A 17564-nucleotide genomic window follows, 5' to 3' on the forward strand; every position below is an offset into this window, starting at 1 on the left:
AAAATAACTTAGCATTCTTCATCTCGCTATTGCAAAGAGAGGTCAGAAACTTGTCAGCTAAATCTGCTTCTGGAAAGCTAGAATTCTAATTGCCTGGATCACTTCACAGGCAAAAATACTTGGAAAATGTTGGAGTGAGACTGACAGGCACCACTTTCGGTCATCAGCTTCCTCCTGCTCCATGCAAGCCGGAGCTGCCTCCAGGAATCTGTACTGCAGGGGGACTCATCCCCTCCCACAACAGTCACCGACATTACAAAGGGCTGTGACTGCTGGATGAACTGAAACACGTCTCTTACAACGACCTGATTGAAAGAGTTCTCCATGTGAAGAGTTCAAGTGATGGGAGAACTTAAGGCATGGGCTGAGCCACTTCAGCTGTTAATGAGGCCTGGGTTGGGTTGAATTCCTGTGCCTTTGCCTGGTAATGGGAGGTGTCTCACCTCAGTGCTCTTCCCCTGACAGAATGCTTTCTTCTGAGTCAGCCCTCAATCATCTGTTTGAGGAGTTGTGTTGGAAAGACTCAACAGAACAGGCTTCTCTGCACTCTTCAATTTTCAAAGTGTGGCTGTGAGGAAAGGAAGGAAAGGAGTCAAATGTCCTGATTTAGGACTAATCCCTTGAGACATGCCTTTCCAACAGCCTTCAACAAAATGTGTTTTATTTTCCTGTAGAAGAAAAATGCCCATCATTGGGGCAGAAGGCCAAAGCGATCAAGCAATCACCTCTGTCTCTGAAGCTGCACAAAGAGACTGAAGAAGAGTGCTGCAATTGTGATAGAATCTCAGCACTAATCACACAGAACCTAAGCACTGAAAGTGTTAAAATGACCTTCCATTATACAGGGCTGGAAGGATTCAGGGTCAGTGTCTTAATTCCACAGCAGCTCACATTTAAAGTCTTTGTAATAATCTATTAAGGATAAATGATAGAAAAGACATTTTTATGAGATTAGTCATTTAAAATAAGAATTGAGCTTTTGAAACACTGCATGTTCTGTTTTCTGCATCTGACAGTGTTTCAGTTTCAGACAGCACAAGGGAGGAATCCTCTCTCCTTTGAAAAAACAGAAGCTGGAAAAGGCTGGACCTGCCAGCACTAAGAGATCTGCAGCGTTTTCTGAGACAAAGCATGAGGAATATATAAGGGAAGACAGAAATTGCAACTTCACTCTTACCTGCAGTATCTGGGGCAGTGGTGACGTAACACTGGTTGCACTTCAACACTTGACTGCCATCCTGGGAGGCGGTCCCTACATTTATTTCCTTTTAAACCAAATTTCTCCTGCCTGAATTTTCTTGTATATTTGATACTATCCTTTCCAATTTAGGAAAGTTGATTTTTGTTTTTTGCACATTTCTTTCCATAACACTAGAAGTGGTATGGACCAGGCCCATTATCCCAGCTCATCCTTCAGAAACATTTCAAAATGAACTGCTTGTCTCCCTTATATGCCATGTCAAAGGATGTCCCTGGTCATTGAAGGCAGCACCAGCCAGTCACCAGACATGTCTGAACAGTGCATGGGACATCTCTGAGATGTGCTTGTGTATATTATGCACCTTGGAGCAGTCCTCTCTGGACAGAAATTTGGAAGCATCAGCCTCAACCAGCAGGACATGAGTGGGTGGTCACGGCCATTCTCCAAGAGGATCCCTGGTCCACAGACTCCAACATAGGTTTGGGGCAGGGCTCCATATAAACAACATTCTTCCCATCCCTCATTCCTTTTGCATGGGACAATCAAACCCAAACCTTGGAAATAAACACCAGCACAGAAACGAATGTTTACCATTAAATGTATTATTCCCTTGTGTACAAAGTATTTTGCCTCTATTGTAGGACACAGGTATTGAAATACGATGGCAAATGCAGCAAGACCATACAGACATGTCATACAGGTATTCTCATTTCCTTTTGAGTGTAAGCAGAAAGAAAGGAAACATTGTACAGGAAAGTGCTTGCAAAAAAATACCCCAGTTTGTAGAAAAATAATGGCATTGATATACAAAACCCAGAGTTCTTTCCTGAACAAGAAATGTCTATTGTCTCTGATACTCAAAATCTGCTCTATTTAATGATGACCATTAAGGAATGTCAGGATCAGTGCTCTGTCATTTTTTTCCCTTATAGTTTATTTTGTATTTTTTTAGGTTCTGCTACCTCTGTTAATAGCTGCCCTGAAACTATATGGTAGAAATTAATTTGTACAGGTCAAAATAGTATTTCTTTTTATAAATAGCCATTCACTTCATTTCACTTCACTTACACAGGTAAAGCACCACTATTTCTTTCTGAAGTTCATAGTGCAATTTTCCCTTTTTCCCTACAGAATTTATACATAAGCAATTATCATTAGAAAATCACTATATCATTATTACTCCTTTCCCCTTTCCCTTTTTTCTCTTCCTCTTTCCCTTTTTCCTCTTTCCTTCACCATTTCTCCAGCTGCCGGGCCGTACCACAGCCCTGCTCGCCTGTGAGATGTCTCCCAGCTGACAGGAATGTGTCAATCCCCGATTGTCAGGCTGACAGGTTTCACTCCAAAGGCTGAACACAGCCTGGCACACACAGGTTATGAATCCAGGGATTGGATCATTTATCACCATTGATCCAACTGTTTTGTAACACACTGATTACACATCCTTTGGGGAGCTCTGTAAAAGACTCACAGAAGATCCCGAGGTTGCGTTTGGTAACTGCTTGCATCCAAAATGGAAAGAGTTATCTGGAGTAGCAGATAAGCCTCTTTGGTTTTCCAAACTGCCAGTAATTTTGTGCTGAAAAGCTTCCTTTCTTTGTACTTTGTGCTCCTGGCTGCCTCAACATATAAGGTGAAAGGGCAGCACCTTCCTATCACTAAGTAAAGTTGTGGAGAAAGAGATAAGGGACATAGTCACAGACTACAATAACCTGGTCACATCACCCCCGTTCAGTGTGCTACGAAGCTCTGAGAAAGCATGGCATGCCACAGGCAGAGGGCTATGTACAGGCAGGAGCCACCACACCTAAGGGACATGGCTCCTCAGTTTGATTAAAAAAAAGCCAACAGCAAATGTCTGGCTGTACATGGGAATGAGGAGAGGCAAGGAGCACAGATGCTTTACCAGGAAGATCCGAAGCAACACAGGAGTAGGCGTAAAGCAGCTTGCTTTTGAAGGGGGGGCAGAATCATCTGTAGGTACAGAGTGATCTTGCTGAAAGGAGGCAGCAAAGCCTCCCTTTGCAGATGGTCTGGGAGTGAGTAGGAAGCTGGGGAAATGCTGTAAGTGCCTGCAGGGGAGTACCCTGGCCAAGAGAAGGGGTGGCTTGGCTGGGCGTGCTGTCCCCATCCCTGGGCGTGCTGTCCCCATCCCTGGGCGTGCTGTCCCCACGGTCCTCAGCAGCCCCATGGGGAGGGAACACCACAGGGATGCTTTCATCTTCATGCTAGGATTTTGTAACAAAGTCTGTAAGAAACTGCATCTCTTCTGAGAACACAGCCCAGGGAAACATATGGCCTGATCAGCCTGTCTGGGATGAGTTAATACCCCACTTCCAGATGGAGTCAGGAAGCACAGTGGCACATGCAATTAGGAGACAAAGATACTTCTTTTTTAAAAAGTGAGTTCACTTCAGAACCCTGAAAAAAAAGGAGCTTGAGCTGAAGATCCATCTGCAGGAATTTTCCTAAACCTGGGGTAGATCTTGATTGATTTGAATTGCTTGACAATTTTTCTCCTTTATCGCCTTCTTCAATGATAAAGGCACTGGATTAACTAAAACTACAGAGCATTAATAAATATCATGTTAGCACCAAACCAGTGCTTTCAGCACTGGCCACAGAGGTCATGTGAAATTCAAAACATACCTAAAAGATAAAGATTGCTAATGCAACTAGCACAGTATTCATTGTCATGTTTTCCTTGAGTGCTGTCAGCCTAATCCCTAAAAATAAAAATTTAAGCACATCTTGTCTAATTTCCTTGCATAAAGACAGATTGAAATGCCAAAAATACCCCTATGCAGATTGTGTAGCACCGTGGAGGGCCAAGCAGCCCATAACTGAAGGAAAATTACTGACTGAAAGTAAACAACTGAATACAGTGACAATTAAGTATCACTTGTCATAATGCTACATATAATGTAGAGTATGCAAAATGCAGTGGCTTGACTGCAGGATTTAACAATAAAAAATAAAAATAGTAAAAGCAGCCTTAATATAATGATTTTACGTACAAAAATATTAAATCAAAATAAATAATCCCAAACATAAATATTATACTGTACATTAGGAATATGCAATCTATATACACATATACACAGATATAAAAGTGGAAGGCAGAGGTATTGCATCACTATCCTTCATCCATCTCTCATCTCCGTTGGCTGCTCCCAGAGAACCTGGAAAACACAGAGAAGGTGCACATTTAGAGACATCCTGGCCTCTGGAACATGTCACTAGAGAAACTGGCACAAGAGCAGGGCAAAGGTGGGTGCCAGTCAGGGGGGGAGGTGTTTCCAGGTGACAGTGCTGCATCCACAAGGGTTACTGGGGGAGGAGGGGATCCCACAGGGATGCTGTGTGGGGTGGGTGGCTGTCACCAATGCACTCCATGTCTTTTTGCAAACATGGCCTGATCTGCTTCTTCAGGGCAGCTGAGAACTCACCACTGCTATAACACCTGAATGTCGAGGCCTGTTCCAGATGATGGAGTGCACTTCCCACAGTAACCACCACATCTTCCTACTACTTTGGTACCATCCTGCAGGCAAAATCAGAAATAACAGCTCAGTAAGAGCTCAGGAATTCCATGCTGTAGAAGGGCCAGATCTGGGTTACTCAAGCCACATTTTTTAGGGTGTATAAGAAAACAAATGATGCCAAAATCAATCTATGAAATCACTGCTGTATTCAAATATACACAAATGCAATTCTCTTTAGTGCTAGCAGGTCAGATGATGGACACAAATAGGAAAGGGTAATTTTGATTTATTAAATTGAAAGCTGCCACGGAGAAGGCCATTTGGAGAGTATCTCAAGGGTATCTGCTTTCTCCAGTTTGCCCCACAGTGAATAACAGTAATGAGCAGAAAACTTGGCTCATGCAAGAGCAAAACCACTCTGGGTCAGAAACAACTGCTCAGCTCTGCCTGAGCATGGGAAGGGTATTTGCAGGCAATACCAGGAAACATCCACTTGGAAGGCAAAGTCCTGGAGTGGCTCCAGAGACAAGAGAGGAGGGAAAGTGATAGGGTGAGGTGATGTCACTTGCTGAGGTGCCAACCCTCCTCCCCTTCCCACAGCCAGTAGGGATAAGTGTGGCGTAGTCCTGAGGTTGACTTGGTCTCCAGGTGAGCCCAGCAAGCAGGGTGCCACTCTGGGTTTGAGTCAGGAGATTAATACTTCCATCAAGCCTTCCTTATCTTGCCTCTGCAGAGTCTTTCTCCTCTTGGTCAGTACAATGGACAGACAGTCCTTGAGGGGAATTCAACCCTCAATTACCAGAAAATTGGACTTAAGCACACAACAAATTTGCACAAAGCACTTATTTTTAAACGAGCTCCACCCTGCCCTTGACATTATTGATCTGTGACTGCAGCAGGCTGCTATCATCTCTTCTCACTACACTGTTCTTTCTTCTGCTCCTGCAGGCAATTACGCCCTTGGAACAGCACTTGACAGATGCCACCAGGTGATGGAGGATTTTTGAGCACCCCTGTTCCTTAAAGTTTGTTTTAATTCTGCCAGCCATGATGTTTTCTGCAACCCCAAAGTTGACTTCTCTCCTTTTAGAAGGGGAGGATAGAAAAGCACCTGCTGGAACTGACATACAGGGCCTGTGCTGGTCCTCTTCCACCTGTAATGTGGTCAGATCTGTAGCATTAATTCTCATCTGAGAGACCAGCACAGAGGAGACTTACGCTCCTCAGAGCCAGGGGGAGACTGAAAGCAGTACAGGAGAGGATATTTTGCTAATTGCTGTTTTTTAAATGATGGTGACCTCCTTTGGAGAATTTTAACAGGGGCAATTGGGATGACTCACATGAAATAACAGCCAAAAAAGCAATCCTGGGTTTCTACCATTTCAGAATATGACACAGAAGTAACAGAGTGAAGGCACACCGTGACTGCAGGAGGTGTTAACAGGCAGGCAAATTAAGCGGTACAAGTACAAATTTGGCTGTGAGTGATTGTGAAGGGCTGCCTGGCTTACCCTGAGGCTCCAGCCAGCCAGCAGAGCCACAGGCAGTAACAGGGGATGGTGCCTCTGCAACACTCCGGTGACTTGAGACTTTCCCAAGGAGATAAACCCAGACCAGACCAGCAGGAAGGTCCACACCCTCCATGCTTTATCAGCCATGTGTTGGGAACAATTCAGGGCACTTGCCTGGCACCAGACCCTACCTGCAGGTCCAGCTCTGCTCTGCAGCCCTGACCCTGTCCTGCTGCCCTGCCTTATGATGCACATTCCATGCTGGACATCTCAGGCAACTGCTTAAGGATATGTCTGCCCCACAGCACGCAGCACTTTCAGCTTCACAGTTAATCAGGCTCACTAATTAATTGCAATAACTCTGATCAAGCTAAACCCACGAGGGCCTCGCCCCACTACAATTACACACAACACTTTAATGTCAGATGTTCATTTTTTGTTAGTCTCTATTGGAAGATGTTGCCATGAATGACGATGTGGTGATTAAAAACTTCTGATGAGCAGGTATAGCCATAATTAAAGTTACAACTTACTGGGGATTTCTGAATTTCCGACACCGCGTAATTCCCTTGTGAGAGCCACTTGGCTGTTCCCATTAGGGACAGGCCTGTCCCGTACAGGTCTATGCTGAAGCGACCCTAAAAAACAACCAGAGCCTGGTTATCCCAAAATGCCATGCTCCACACTCCCGGCATGCCACGGTGTCGCTTTTCTAACAGGATATCGACAGCAGGGTTTTCCTTGTTTTCCACTGCTCTGACCATGATCATTGTACAAATCACAGCATGGCTTACATTAAGAATTTCTTCTCCTTGGTGGCTGCAGAGAAGGAGGGGCTTTAGATTGCTTTTGAACTGATTTTCCCCCCAGGTTTTCACTGCTTTACCCCGCTTTTGCGCTGCTTCTTCTCTGCCAGCTGAGGGCATTGTTGGCTTTCCCATGGCAAACTGCAGAGCCCGACGTGCTCCAGCAGCTGATGGGAAGGAACCTCAGGGATGTGCTGCAGCTTCTTTCACTGCTCCCTCCTCAACTGGAGAGGGCACACTTGTCCTTTTTTTCCTTATTTTCCACTGTTTTTTTTTTTTTTTTCCAGACTAGTGCAACTCTTCCATTTCTTTAACACACTTAATTCCACCCTTTCTCAAAATGAGAAAGATGGATGAAAAATTAAGGACAATCCCAGCATCCAGTGCTCAGCCCCCAGCCCTCCCCTCACCCCCATGGCAGACTCCAGTCCTGCCAATTTCTGGACCCATGGGGGGATCCTTTGGACACATCCCCAGGCTGACCCACAGCCCAGCACAGCCGTGCAGTACCAGATGGCTCTTAGCTTTGCTCCTTGCACTTGCTGCGTTGGGAATGCTGATTTTCTGTGAGGAGCAAACTGTCTGGGTCAGGTGGATGGATATTAACATTTATGAGCATTCCTGAGGTAAGGAGTCAATCCCTAAGCTGCTGAGCTGTGCAGGAAAGTGTCAGCTCAGAAAGCAGGGAGGGAAGGAGATGGAGAGGTTTGCCCTCTGCTGTCTGCTGCTGTGACTCCCTGTTAATGCCCTTTGCCAGTAATGCCCACCCAATACCTTGGACTATCCAAACAGATCACTCACCATCCCCAGCCCCACAAAAGGTAGGTGTGCTGGGGACATGCAGCAAGCCATTCCTAACACAGTGTTATTTGTCTCCTACAGACTTTCGAAAAGCATCTACTCCCTGCTGCTCTCTCTGCCCAGCATTTCCACCAAGTCCTGGCATAGACTGATCCCCTTGTCTTCAACTATGCAGGCAAAACCCAGTTCTCCCCCCACAGCCTCTTTCTTCTTCCTTTTCTCCTCTACTGGGGCCTTAGGGAATGTCTCTTAGGCAGCCACTGGCCTGATAACATGGAAAATGGAAACTACTTTCTTCCCGTTCACAAAAGGAACTTTCTCCATCACTTTCTCCCTCTTCACAAAGGGAAAAGTTTCAGATCGCTGAGATAAGAATGTGCCACTCACTGAAGTTGGGCTGCTTCGATCAGCAGTAATTAATAGAGAACCTGAACATAACAAATGGCACGAATTCCTGTTAAATGCTCTTGTCAAATACCTGCGGGCATTTGGCAGCACTGTAGCAGTCCCCAGCAGTGGCATAAGGAACCGGTCGTCCATCATGTGTGTGTGCAAACTGTAAATCAGTTGCTGTGGAGAAGAGTTGGTGAATAACATGGAAAGAAAGATGCAGGGAGAGAGACAAAATAAATGTAAACATGCTCTTTGCTAATGTTTAAATTCACCAAAGTTAGCTTCCCACATTAATGTAGGAAGTCAAGACTACTATACTTTTATGATATCAAGATTACTATATTTTTTAATATTAAATATCCTGATTCATCCCACATGTGATTCCCAGCACATGAGCACTGAATTTAACAGGACATTTACACTCAGTATTTACAGCTCAGTTTAAATCTGTTGGTGATTTAGGAATAAGGTATAAATAACAACAAAATTCAAACCCTTAACTTGGGGTTTATTTCGCTATCAAAAAATTCCCCACTTTCAAAAAGGCTACAGCACCTTCTAAATCTCTCTTTTAAACAAAAGCAAACAACATCTCTGCTCTCCTGGCTGCCCCAGCCCAGGGGTCGGGTTTTCAAAGGGAATTGGAGTATTTTGCTCTGGAAGGATCTGAAGTAACTGAGACTCATTTAGATGGGGATGTGAGATAGCTCCTGCCTGACAGAGGTAGGTACCCAGTTCCTTTTGAAATTCAAAGGGAGCTGGTATCAAATTCCCAGAGGGTGGTTCCTTTGAGATCTTTACCGAGAAGCTTTTACAGATTATTAGTTGCTTTTTACAGATTGATAGACTGGGAGGTCTTGAAAATTAAGTGATAAAGCCCACTTATCAGATAAGGAGTCGTTTTACAGGGAAGGATTTTGATTTGCTAAAAAACCACTTAGCTATTCACTGAATGAACTCCCAACAATATGTTGTATTTTTAAAACACTTGCTGAAAACTGATAGCAGTGGAGTCAGGGGACTGAAACCATAACCCCATGGAATGCTACAGGGTCTCTGGTGGTGGGATGGGCTCCCAGCTCACAGGAATGACAAAAGAGACAGTGTGTTACTCTTATTGCACAGCTATATTCTCTTTCTCCATTGCAAATCCACGTCCCCAGCCCTCAACACAAGTTATTTCCCTGTGGTCTGGCTCTGCTGAGAGACTTCTCTGCCCTGGCCACTGGGAAATAGCATCCCCATCCCAGTGGAGACCCCTGCACTGGGATCTCCTGACACCTCTCAGTAAAATGGAGGGGGGTGGGGGAGTGGGGCAGCTTCTCCCTGGTCAGGCTTCGTGTCTGAGTCCATTGTGAAAAGAGGACTTCACAAAATCCTTCACAAAATGCACTGGGCTGCTGGGAGCATGCAAATACTCATTCTGCAGAGCAGATACACCAGCAATTGCCTTAGTATTTTCCTGTTTTACAGAGAAATAACACAAGCATCTCTGGGGTACTCAAGCTGCAGTCTCCAAGTGTAAAGCAGCAAACAGGTGACCAAGTCTAAAAGCACCTTTTAACATGAATTCTCATGAATATTGCTCACTAGAGTACTACTGCTTTCTTGTTACAGTTATATTTGTGTAAAATAAACATTTTTTTAATGGCAAGGCCCTGTTTTTACTCACTTATTATTTGCATAGTGTTCAGGTCCAGCCTTACTTTGCTGAAGGTGGAAAACCCAGCTGCTGTGTAATCTTTCCTACACTGGCAGTCTTCTCGTCTGCTCCCGTTATACGGACACTCGGTCGGGTTATGCAATCTAAATCAAAAGAAAATCCTTTCTACTCATGACCAGGAAATATTGCCATGGAAAACAAAAACACTATAAGGTTCATGATTACAGGATTTCTTACCTGTACCCATACACCTCTGAAAAATTCTCTGCATCCCCATTTACAAGGGTCACATACTCCTTTGGGCTGTCAGTCTGCATCCCAGAGCAATACACCTGAGAGAGAGAAGCCAGAATTGTGTCATGTGCAAAGGCATCACTGAGACAACCAAAGGCAGAAAATCCAAGAGTGGAAGTGAACACCACAGACAGGGTCCCCTGGAACCTTTAGAAAACCCATTAACTATCATTCTGTTGCTGAAATACACCTTTAATGTCTTTCCTTTGACTTGCAGGAAATATTCACCATCTTCAGTGACACCTTCAAGATTTTTAACGTCTTTGCAACTCCTTGGTAAGTCACCTGAAACAAAACAGAAATACTTGCAGTCACTGAACAACTACACATCAAAATTTATTTTGGAACACTCTGAGGCTTCTAAAGCATCAAAACATCTTTTTTATTTTTAACAGGTTTCCCTGAAGTGCCTTAGTGCTTACTTGGATGGCTCCCAATCGTTGGAAATACTGCAGATCTCTAGGAGTTTGAGGGGAAAAGATGCTGAAGCCATGAGAAAGGCAAAAGAAGGTGTAAATCTGCAGACTTACAGTCATGGACGTTGTGGCATGTCCTCCTCTCTTCAGGTTTCAAGTCCACATGGCACAAGCTGCTGACCTGGTCATCGTTGGTCAAACACTGCACTGAGCGGTGCATGACCCCAACTCCACAGGTGACAGAGCACTGTGGGACACAAGACAGAGATTCCTCGTTTATCTCAAGGTTTTATGGGCTCCAGAAGAAAGAACAGAGACAGAAGGTTTCCCTTGTATCAAGAGACAGCAGCAAAGACTTGAATCCTGTGAAGTGTTCAAACACAGGCTTAATTTTAATCAAATGAGTAGTCCCTTTGGTAATTAATCCCTTCCTTATTATCACTGATTACTTCAAGAATACCATACTTTGCTCAGTGTTTGCACACTTTGCTGGATGAGGCAGTTGGTTAAAGAGAACCATGTGCTCAAGTGAAATTGCTTGTTTTTCACATTAGGAAGATTGTTGTTTTCTATGCAAATTGCACCAAAAATAAATGGAGCCTCAAAATATTCTCTCCCCTCACCTGCTGGGAAAATGGCTACATCTGTGCAAACACTGGGTCATCCTCAAACCACCCAGATCAAGGACAATCCTAAGGCTGAAACTGCACAAGTTACTGGAGCTACCAAGCAGCAGAGCATCCAGTTACTGAGTGTGGGCTGTGGGAGGTGGGAGCACATTGCTCCTCCATCCACAACTTGTTCTTTCAAGTACTTGAGAAATGAAAACCAGCTCTTTCTACAGCTATCAGGTTATGCTATAAAGAAAATGAAGTTGCTCATCCATTTAGAAACTATTATTCTAAAGGAATACACCATGAAGAAGATGGTCTTCAATGGCTTATGGTATTCACAGCTTGGGCATTTACTCTTTATCAAGTCCAGTTCCATAAAATTTAGCTGAAGCGCTGAATAGGACTCTCTCTGTCCATCAAAGGGGATGGCATTTTACATTAAATCCCTTTCAAAATCACAGCTGACAAAGGTCATGGCACTTGGTGGTCACTGGGACATTCAGCAACCCAAAGTGAGGAGAAAGGTCTTGCTCTCTGAAATGAATACTCTTTGCAGTGAAGTTGGATTAATGAGTTGGGTATTTTGCACTTAAATTCTGAGGGAAAATACCAATTAATTGAGGCTGAGCTCTTTGCTATAACTCCTCTGGGCTGACTCACAGGGAGGATCTGAAGCTTCCTATGGGGCAGGAGGAACTTAGGTTTCAAATGGCTTTGCCAGTTACCGCGACAACTTCTACTACGTTTTACTTGGCTTGACACTCATCACCTTGTAAAGGTTTGACAAATTCCTACAAATGCCTGGGCTGGGTTAATAAATCAAGTTTATGGGAGAAACATCACATTTCAAAGAATGCCAGAAGCCCTAAGAAGTGAAATGTTATCACCTTAACTAAAATTTGATCTTGTAGTTCAGGTCCCAGAAGAAGCTCAACACAAATAACTTTAGCAGAAAGGCCAGGTTCTTTCCCCTGACCCGTCCCAGCATTTGTGAGAAGGAGGGGGAGGGAAAAAAATAGTTTTAAGGCTCAAATGACCAGTGTTTCAGCCTAATGCTGGCTCCCAAGTCTTTATCACACATGTGGCCAAGTGGAATCAACTGCAGTTGCCAGTGACTCACCAATCCTTTTAGCACAAGGCTTTCAAACCCTTGTTTTCTGCAATGACCCCACTCTCTGACTAAACATTCAGCATGGCCATCAACACAGCCACAAATGTTGGCTACATCCCAATTTTCATGAATTACTCTACTTGTAGCCGCTGGGACTCTCCCATATGAAAGGGTTCAGTCTGAAGTACGGAGCCCTACACACAGCAGGCCTGCTGCTGCACCAGAGTATTCAATGCATTAATTTAAGCAGCTCTAAAACATTCCCCTGCCAAACCCTCGGTCTGTGTCTAAAAAAACCCCAGGTTGTTGCAGTCTTTTTGGCCGAAAAAGAAGTTTGCCCAACTTACGCTTCCCCAGTTGCCGACGCGCCAGGAGGCCGAGATGGGGCACTCTCCGAGGTAGCAGGGCTGGATGTTGGGGGGCTGTGTGCCAGGACAGTTGACCATGTTCTGGTACCCGTACTCGTAGTGGTCCTTCCCGGTGTAAATCTCACTGCAGGACACGAGGCGCTGCCTGTATCCCTTCCCGCACGTGACGGAGCACTGCGGGCAGAGCAAATACCGGTGAGCACCACGTGCTTCAGGAAGGCTGCCCAAAATGGGAGGGGAGGAAACCAGGCTTGTCAGGTTCTAACACAGGAAACTGATTCAAGGGATCACTGGTATCTATTTAAGCCAGTCATGAATATTTTAACTGGCTACTACAAGCGGGCTGGTGCCTGACACTATCTTTGAGCACCCAGTTCCTCTCTGGGCTGGATCTACAGCTGCTCCAGGACTCCCTGCTCCAGACTGGCTCCTGGCCACATGTTATTTCTTCCCAAGCACAAAGAAAGGAGCAGAAGATCCATGAGAATTCGGAAATGCCTCTATTAGTTGTTTTGGTTTGGTGGTGCTTTTTTGCCATGGGATACACAGAGATGGAAAATGGTCAAGGTTGACCCTGAATTGCAGGAACTTGTCAACAACTAGAAGAATGAGAAAATTTTCATTGTAATTAGAAGATAAACAGCACTTCTGCCTTCCTCATCAAAGGGCTGAGTGCAACCTGGGAGAGCCAAACTCTGGCTCTGTAAGCTCTCTTCACCTCTCTGTCTTCATGGGCCTGAGTGCTCCCAGGTGGTCTCCCAAGCACTGGGGGAGAGTAGAGGGTGCCTGGGCAAGAAGCAGCCAGAGCTCCAGCCGGACAGGCACCTCAATATTTCAGACCACTCAGGAGACCAAGCTCTCTGAGATATTCTCATGTCTCCACGTTTCTCCCTCCTTGCACTATCTCAGGTGGCTTGGCTCTCCTTCCCTTCAGTCCTGCCGTGTTTTCTTTTTTCCCTTTTCTTGGTCTTTCTTTTTAATCAGTGCTGTGTCAGCAGCTGCCTTGTCATTTCCCTCTGCTGTTTCTCCAACTGGAAAGTAATCCTTCACTGGCTGCAGAAGGAAACAGGCTGAGATTAGCCTGCCTCCTCCTGCATGCGGCACCCGCTGCAAGGAAAACTCATCTATTTTCCTCGCCTCCCAGCTGTGAGGGTGAATGTCCTGCCTTCCCTCTCTCTGGGTCCTTGCCCCTGCAAAGACAGCACTGAGGAAGGATGTGCCCCCATGGTCACCTCTAGGCTTGCCTCTCCCCCATGATGCACATCTGGACACTTACACAACTCACAACCCCAGAGCCCCCAGGGAATGGATGGGAATAAAACCAATTAATTAAATAAATGAAATAAACCAGCAGAAAACCAAAGAGGGTGCCTGCTGAATGCACCGTGCTTTGGAAGAAAATTGCCTCCAGATAATATTAGCTAGGACCCTGAGCAGGCTGCTTTTAGTCTCTAATATCCTGGTTGTCTCCCACAGCACCGCTCCTTTCTATCCAACAGGGAGATTGCACACTGAAATAAACCAAAAAATAGCAATTAAAACCCACAGTGCTGCCTTGCCACTGTTGACTGGGGTTGCAACACCTCAGCAAGGGCAGTGTTGAGAGGAGGAGAGCATGGCTTGGTGCAGGCACGGGGATGGGGACTCACCTCTGACCACTCTCCCGTGATCCAGATGTACTCGCAGGGGGGCAGCCCGCAGCTCTCCACCTCGGGGGGACGTTTGCTGGCCTCGCAGTAGCCGCTGTTCTGCAGCTGCTTGTTCTCATCCACACAGAACACCTCGCGGAACCGGGACGCCTCCCCGCACGTCTTGATGCACTGTGTGCAAGAAACAACAGCTCAGGCAACCCTGAGGGACTCCAGGGAATCAACTCACATCCAGAGCGAGCCTTCCTCCCAGCAACCGCTGTAAACTGTCACTGGTATCACCTGGGGGAAAATTTTCCACCAGGACCCTGCTGTGCCACATGCTGCTGTCAGTGACAAACTGCTCCTGACCTCTGGAGGTACTAACACACATCCCAGGAGAGAGGAGAAACCAAGGTAGCAGGTATTGGGATCGGGCAGATGTGGGGTCCAGCTGTGGTAGGATCAAAATATGCAGGATTGGGCATGCTGGGCCAGGAGATAGGGAAAGGGGAGAAGAAAGGGCCAACCCCCGTTATTTCAGCCCCTAGTGAACACAGCTCTTTGGAGAATGACAACTCAACCATCCCCCTTGCAGAAATCACACTGCTGCACCTCTGGCTGTGGCTGGTGTAGGGGGAGCTCCTTCCCCAGCTCTCTGCTTTGGCATGGGGCACACAGAATCATAGAATCATCATAGAGCAGTTTGGGTGAAAAAGACCTTAGAGATCTTCTCATTCCAACCCCCTGCCATGGGCAGGGACACCTTCTACTAGAGCAGGTTGCTCAGAGCTTCACCCAGCCTAGCCTCGAACACAACTCCACAACCACTGCAGTGGAGGCAGCCCTGCAGGTTTATTCTCTTTTAAACACTGCCCTGCCTGATACTAAGAGCAACCCATGCCAGACAAGTACGACTGCTGCCCAGGTCCTTCAGGAGATTTCAAGGACTCAGTTCTTTCTCTGCTTGTCATGGAAAAATGAGCCTGACTATGAGGCTGTGTTCCTAGGAGTGAGGCTGTCCTTGGAGAGCATCTTAGAAAAACACATGAAACAAAATAAATCAGTGTAAGAGCAGCTGTCTAGATAAAACCCTATTTTCTTTTAGTTATTGCCTGTAATGGACTTCTAACACTTTCAACTAACTGGATTAACGAGAAGAAAAATGCATGAAAATAATCATTTTATAGAACATAGGAAATGTCTTCCCCTTAAGGAAAAGGATAAAACATCCAATCAGACCATTCCTATCTGTACAGAAACACCGCTTGAAGTTACCTAGGCTTGGAACACTGTGCCAGTTTAATCTAGTTAGAGTCTTAGCCTCCAAACATCATTTCCAGCCTCCCTGAAGCAGCTCTTGCTCTCCTGGCTGGCCAACAATTAGGAAGTTATTAGTGGGTTCAGCTAATTGCAAAATGCAGGCACTGTCATGGCCCTGTTACTGTAATTGGCTGTCAGAACCAGAATTGTAAATTATTTGAGAATATTGAAAAAACAGATCAGTCTGTGGCAGCAGCAGCAAACCAGGAGAGCAGCGGTGAGGACAACATCATGTTGGGTGTAAATATTTAAAATTGGGGCAAAGTGGAAAGGGATGGGGAAGGAGAGGCAGCTCCACACAGCAGCATTTATTCCAAAGGAATAACTTAGAAGCTCTTAGGCAACAGTCAACATTGCAAAATCTGCAGTCTGCCAGAAGACCCCAAGGGCTTTGTGTGCTTTCAACCTTATTTACTCTCTTTCTTTTGAGTCCTTGGAGTGGAAGCTCCTTCTAGGTCTGTGCTGAAACATGGCAATCCTACAGGGGTTGGAGGAATTTGCTGGAGTGTGACTTCCCCAGAAAGCAAACAAAGTGAGCTATATTTGCCCATCTCTGATTATCTCCCTATTATTATTTTACTATTACATAAATAAAAAATGAAAGGGGGTCATTGTGTGTGAATATGGCACCACTACAGCTCCATCATCAGGGAGATTCCCTGACAGCTCTCCAGGCGCCTTTTGGGGCAGCCTGAGCCCCAGCCTTCCTGCTCAGTGGGAGTGGGGTCACAAGATGCTCAAAGCTTCCCTTTTCTCTGCTTTGGCATTTTCCAGCCCAGCAAGGGGTCAGCAATAAAGGGTGAATTGTTCCATGGTCCCTCACAGCCAAAGGAGGCACCTTGAAAGGAATGGGAAGAACCAAGCCTGATTTTGTCTCATCTCCTTAATGGATATTTCAGACTAAATTTGCAAAGTACACTGGCTCATGCTCCACTTTAAGAGGGTGAACCATGTCTATGCCATCAAGGCATCTTCTAAAATTGGCAGTGAAGAGTTATCACATCAAAAGCCCATCCTTGTTTAAAATCATTACTTCCTGATGAAAGACTGACACTCCCAAGCACAGGCCAGCCTGATTTGGGTGTCTGCAAATAACAGTTGTGTGGCCAAATAAACCTGAGCATGCCAGCTCTGTGCATTTTGTCATCATCAAAAATTGAAAGTTTGGTTATTTGCATTTTTAAGGGTAACTGGCAATTGAAATAATCCCACTGAAATATTAAATGAGGCTCAAAGACAGTGAGACCATAATGAACTAAGTAAAAAAGAGGTTCCAATCAGCCACCCCAAAGTTATAAAACATTATTCATGTAGAAAGCAGATAGTTCAATTAGCATGGAAAGGCTATTTTTCCTTTTAATGCAGTGACAGATTTTGCATGAAATCTCATGTTCAAGACTGATTTAAATCTCACCCAAAACAGTGAGGTCAGGCTATAACAGCTATTGATAGTGAAATCTGAAAACAGGTCAGGCATTTGACAATACTTGTCTCTTTTGCCTCATTTCTCAAATTCTGAACTATTTTCCTGGCAGTTCAAATTAAGGATCATTTCAAGCAGTTCTGAAACTGCTTTAGAAGAGCAATAATAATAATTAAAATAACCCCAAAGGCATTGCTTAGCAAAAGCATTGATTGTTTTCTTCTTTTTTTAAAATAACAATCTGACACAGAGATGAAATGTACCCCCCATGCATGAACGCTTGAAACATGCCTTGGGTAACTCTGCAATTCAAATCAGGCAAGGATGGCACAATTTCCCTCCAAAAGGCAAATGTCAAAGATTCAGGAGTTGCATGGCAGCTTCCAGAGCCATGCATTGTCCTTCCACAGAGGCTCATATTAAAAAAAAAAACCCTTCTTTCTCCCAATTTTTCCTTTTTCTTTGTGACTCTAGTCTGAGTTTTATTTTGACATTAGCAAGGCTCTTTCTGTTGACTTTCTTCTCCC

The 17564-nt window shown here is 45.1% G+C and overlaps 1 protein-coding gene across 8 annotated transcripts in view; it reads right to left on the reverse strand.

Annotated features, from left to right (window-relative positions):
• Positions 1 to 1782: 1782 nt before the first annotated feature.
• Positions 1783 to 17564, reverse strand: part of ADAMTS9 (ADAM metallopeptidase with thrombospondin type 1 motif 9) — an 80875-nt gene continuing 65093 nt past the window's right edge. For 6 of the 8 annotated variants that reach the window (XM_068202159.1, XM_068202162.1, XM_068202160.1 and 3 more), the window contains 10 exons: positions 14313 to 14483; positions 12643 to 12837; positions 10685 to 10817; positions 10345 to 10439; positions 10098 to 10192; positions 9870 to 10003; positions 8283 to 8374; positions 6731 to 6835; positions 4651 to 4745; positions 1783 to 4383 (listed from right to left, as the gene is read on the reverse strand). In XM_068202159.1, the coding sequence (XP_068058260.1) occupies positions 4656 to 4745; positions 6731 to 6835; positions 8283 to 8374; positions 9870 to 10003; positions 10098 to 10192; positions 10345 to 10439; positions 10685 to 10817; positions 12643 to 12837; positions 14313 to 14483 (1110 nt within the window). In that variant the 3' untranslated portion in view covers positions 1783 to 4383; positions 4651 to 4655. Of the gene's footprint in view, positions 4384 to 4650; positions 4746 to 6730; positions 6836 to 8282; positions 8375 to 9869; positions 10026 to 10097; positions 10193 to 10344; positions 10440 to 10684; positions 10818 to 12642; positions 12838 to 14312; positions 14484 to 17564 lie in introns of those variants that run through there. The other 2 variants (XR_011003100.1, XM_068202165.1) reach the window with 2 other exon arrangements.

The sequence above is a fragment of the Anomalospiza imberbis genome, chromosome 11 (genome assembly GCF_031753505.1).
Source record: "Anomalospiza imberbis isolate Cuckoo-Finch-1a 21T00152 chromosome 11, ASM3175350v1, whole genome shotgun sequence".
Taxonomy (NCBI): Eukaryota; Metazoa; Chordata; class Aves; order Passeriformes; family Viduidae; genus Anomalospiza; species Anomalospiza imberbis.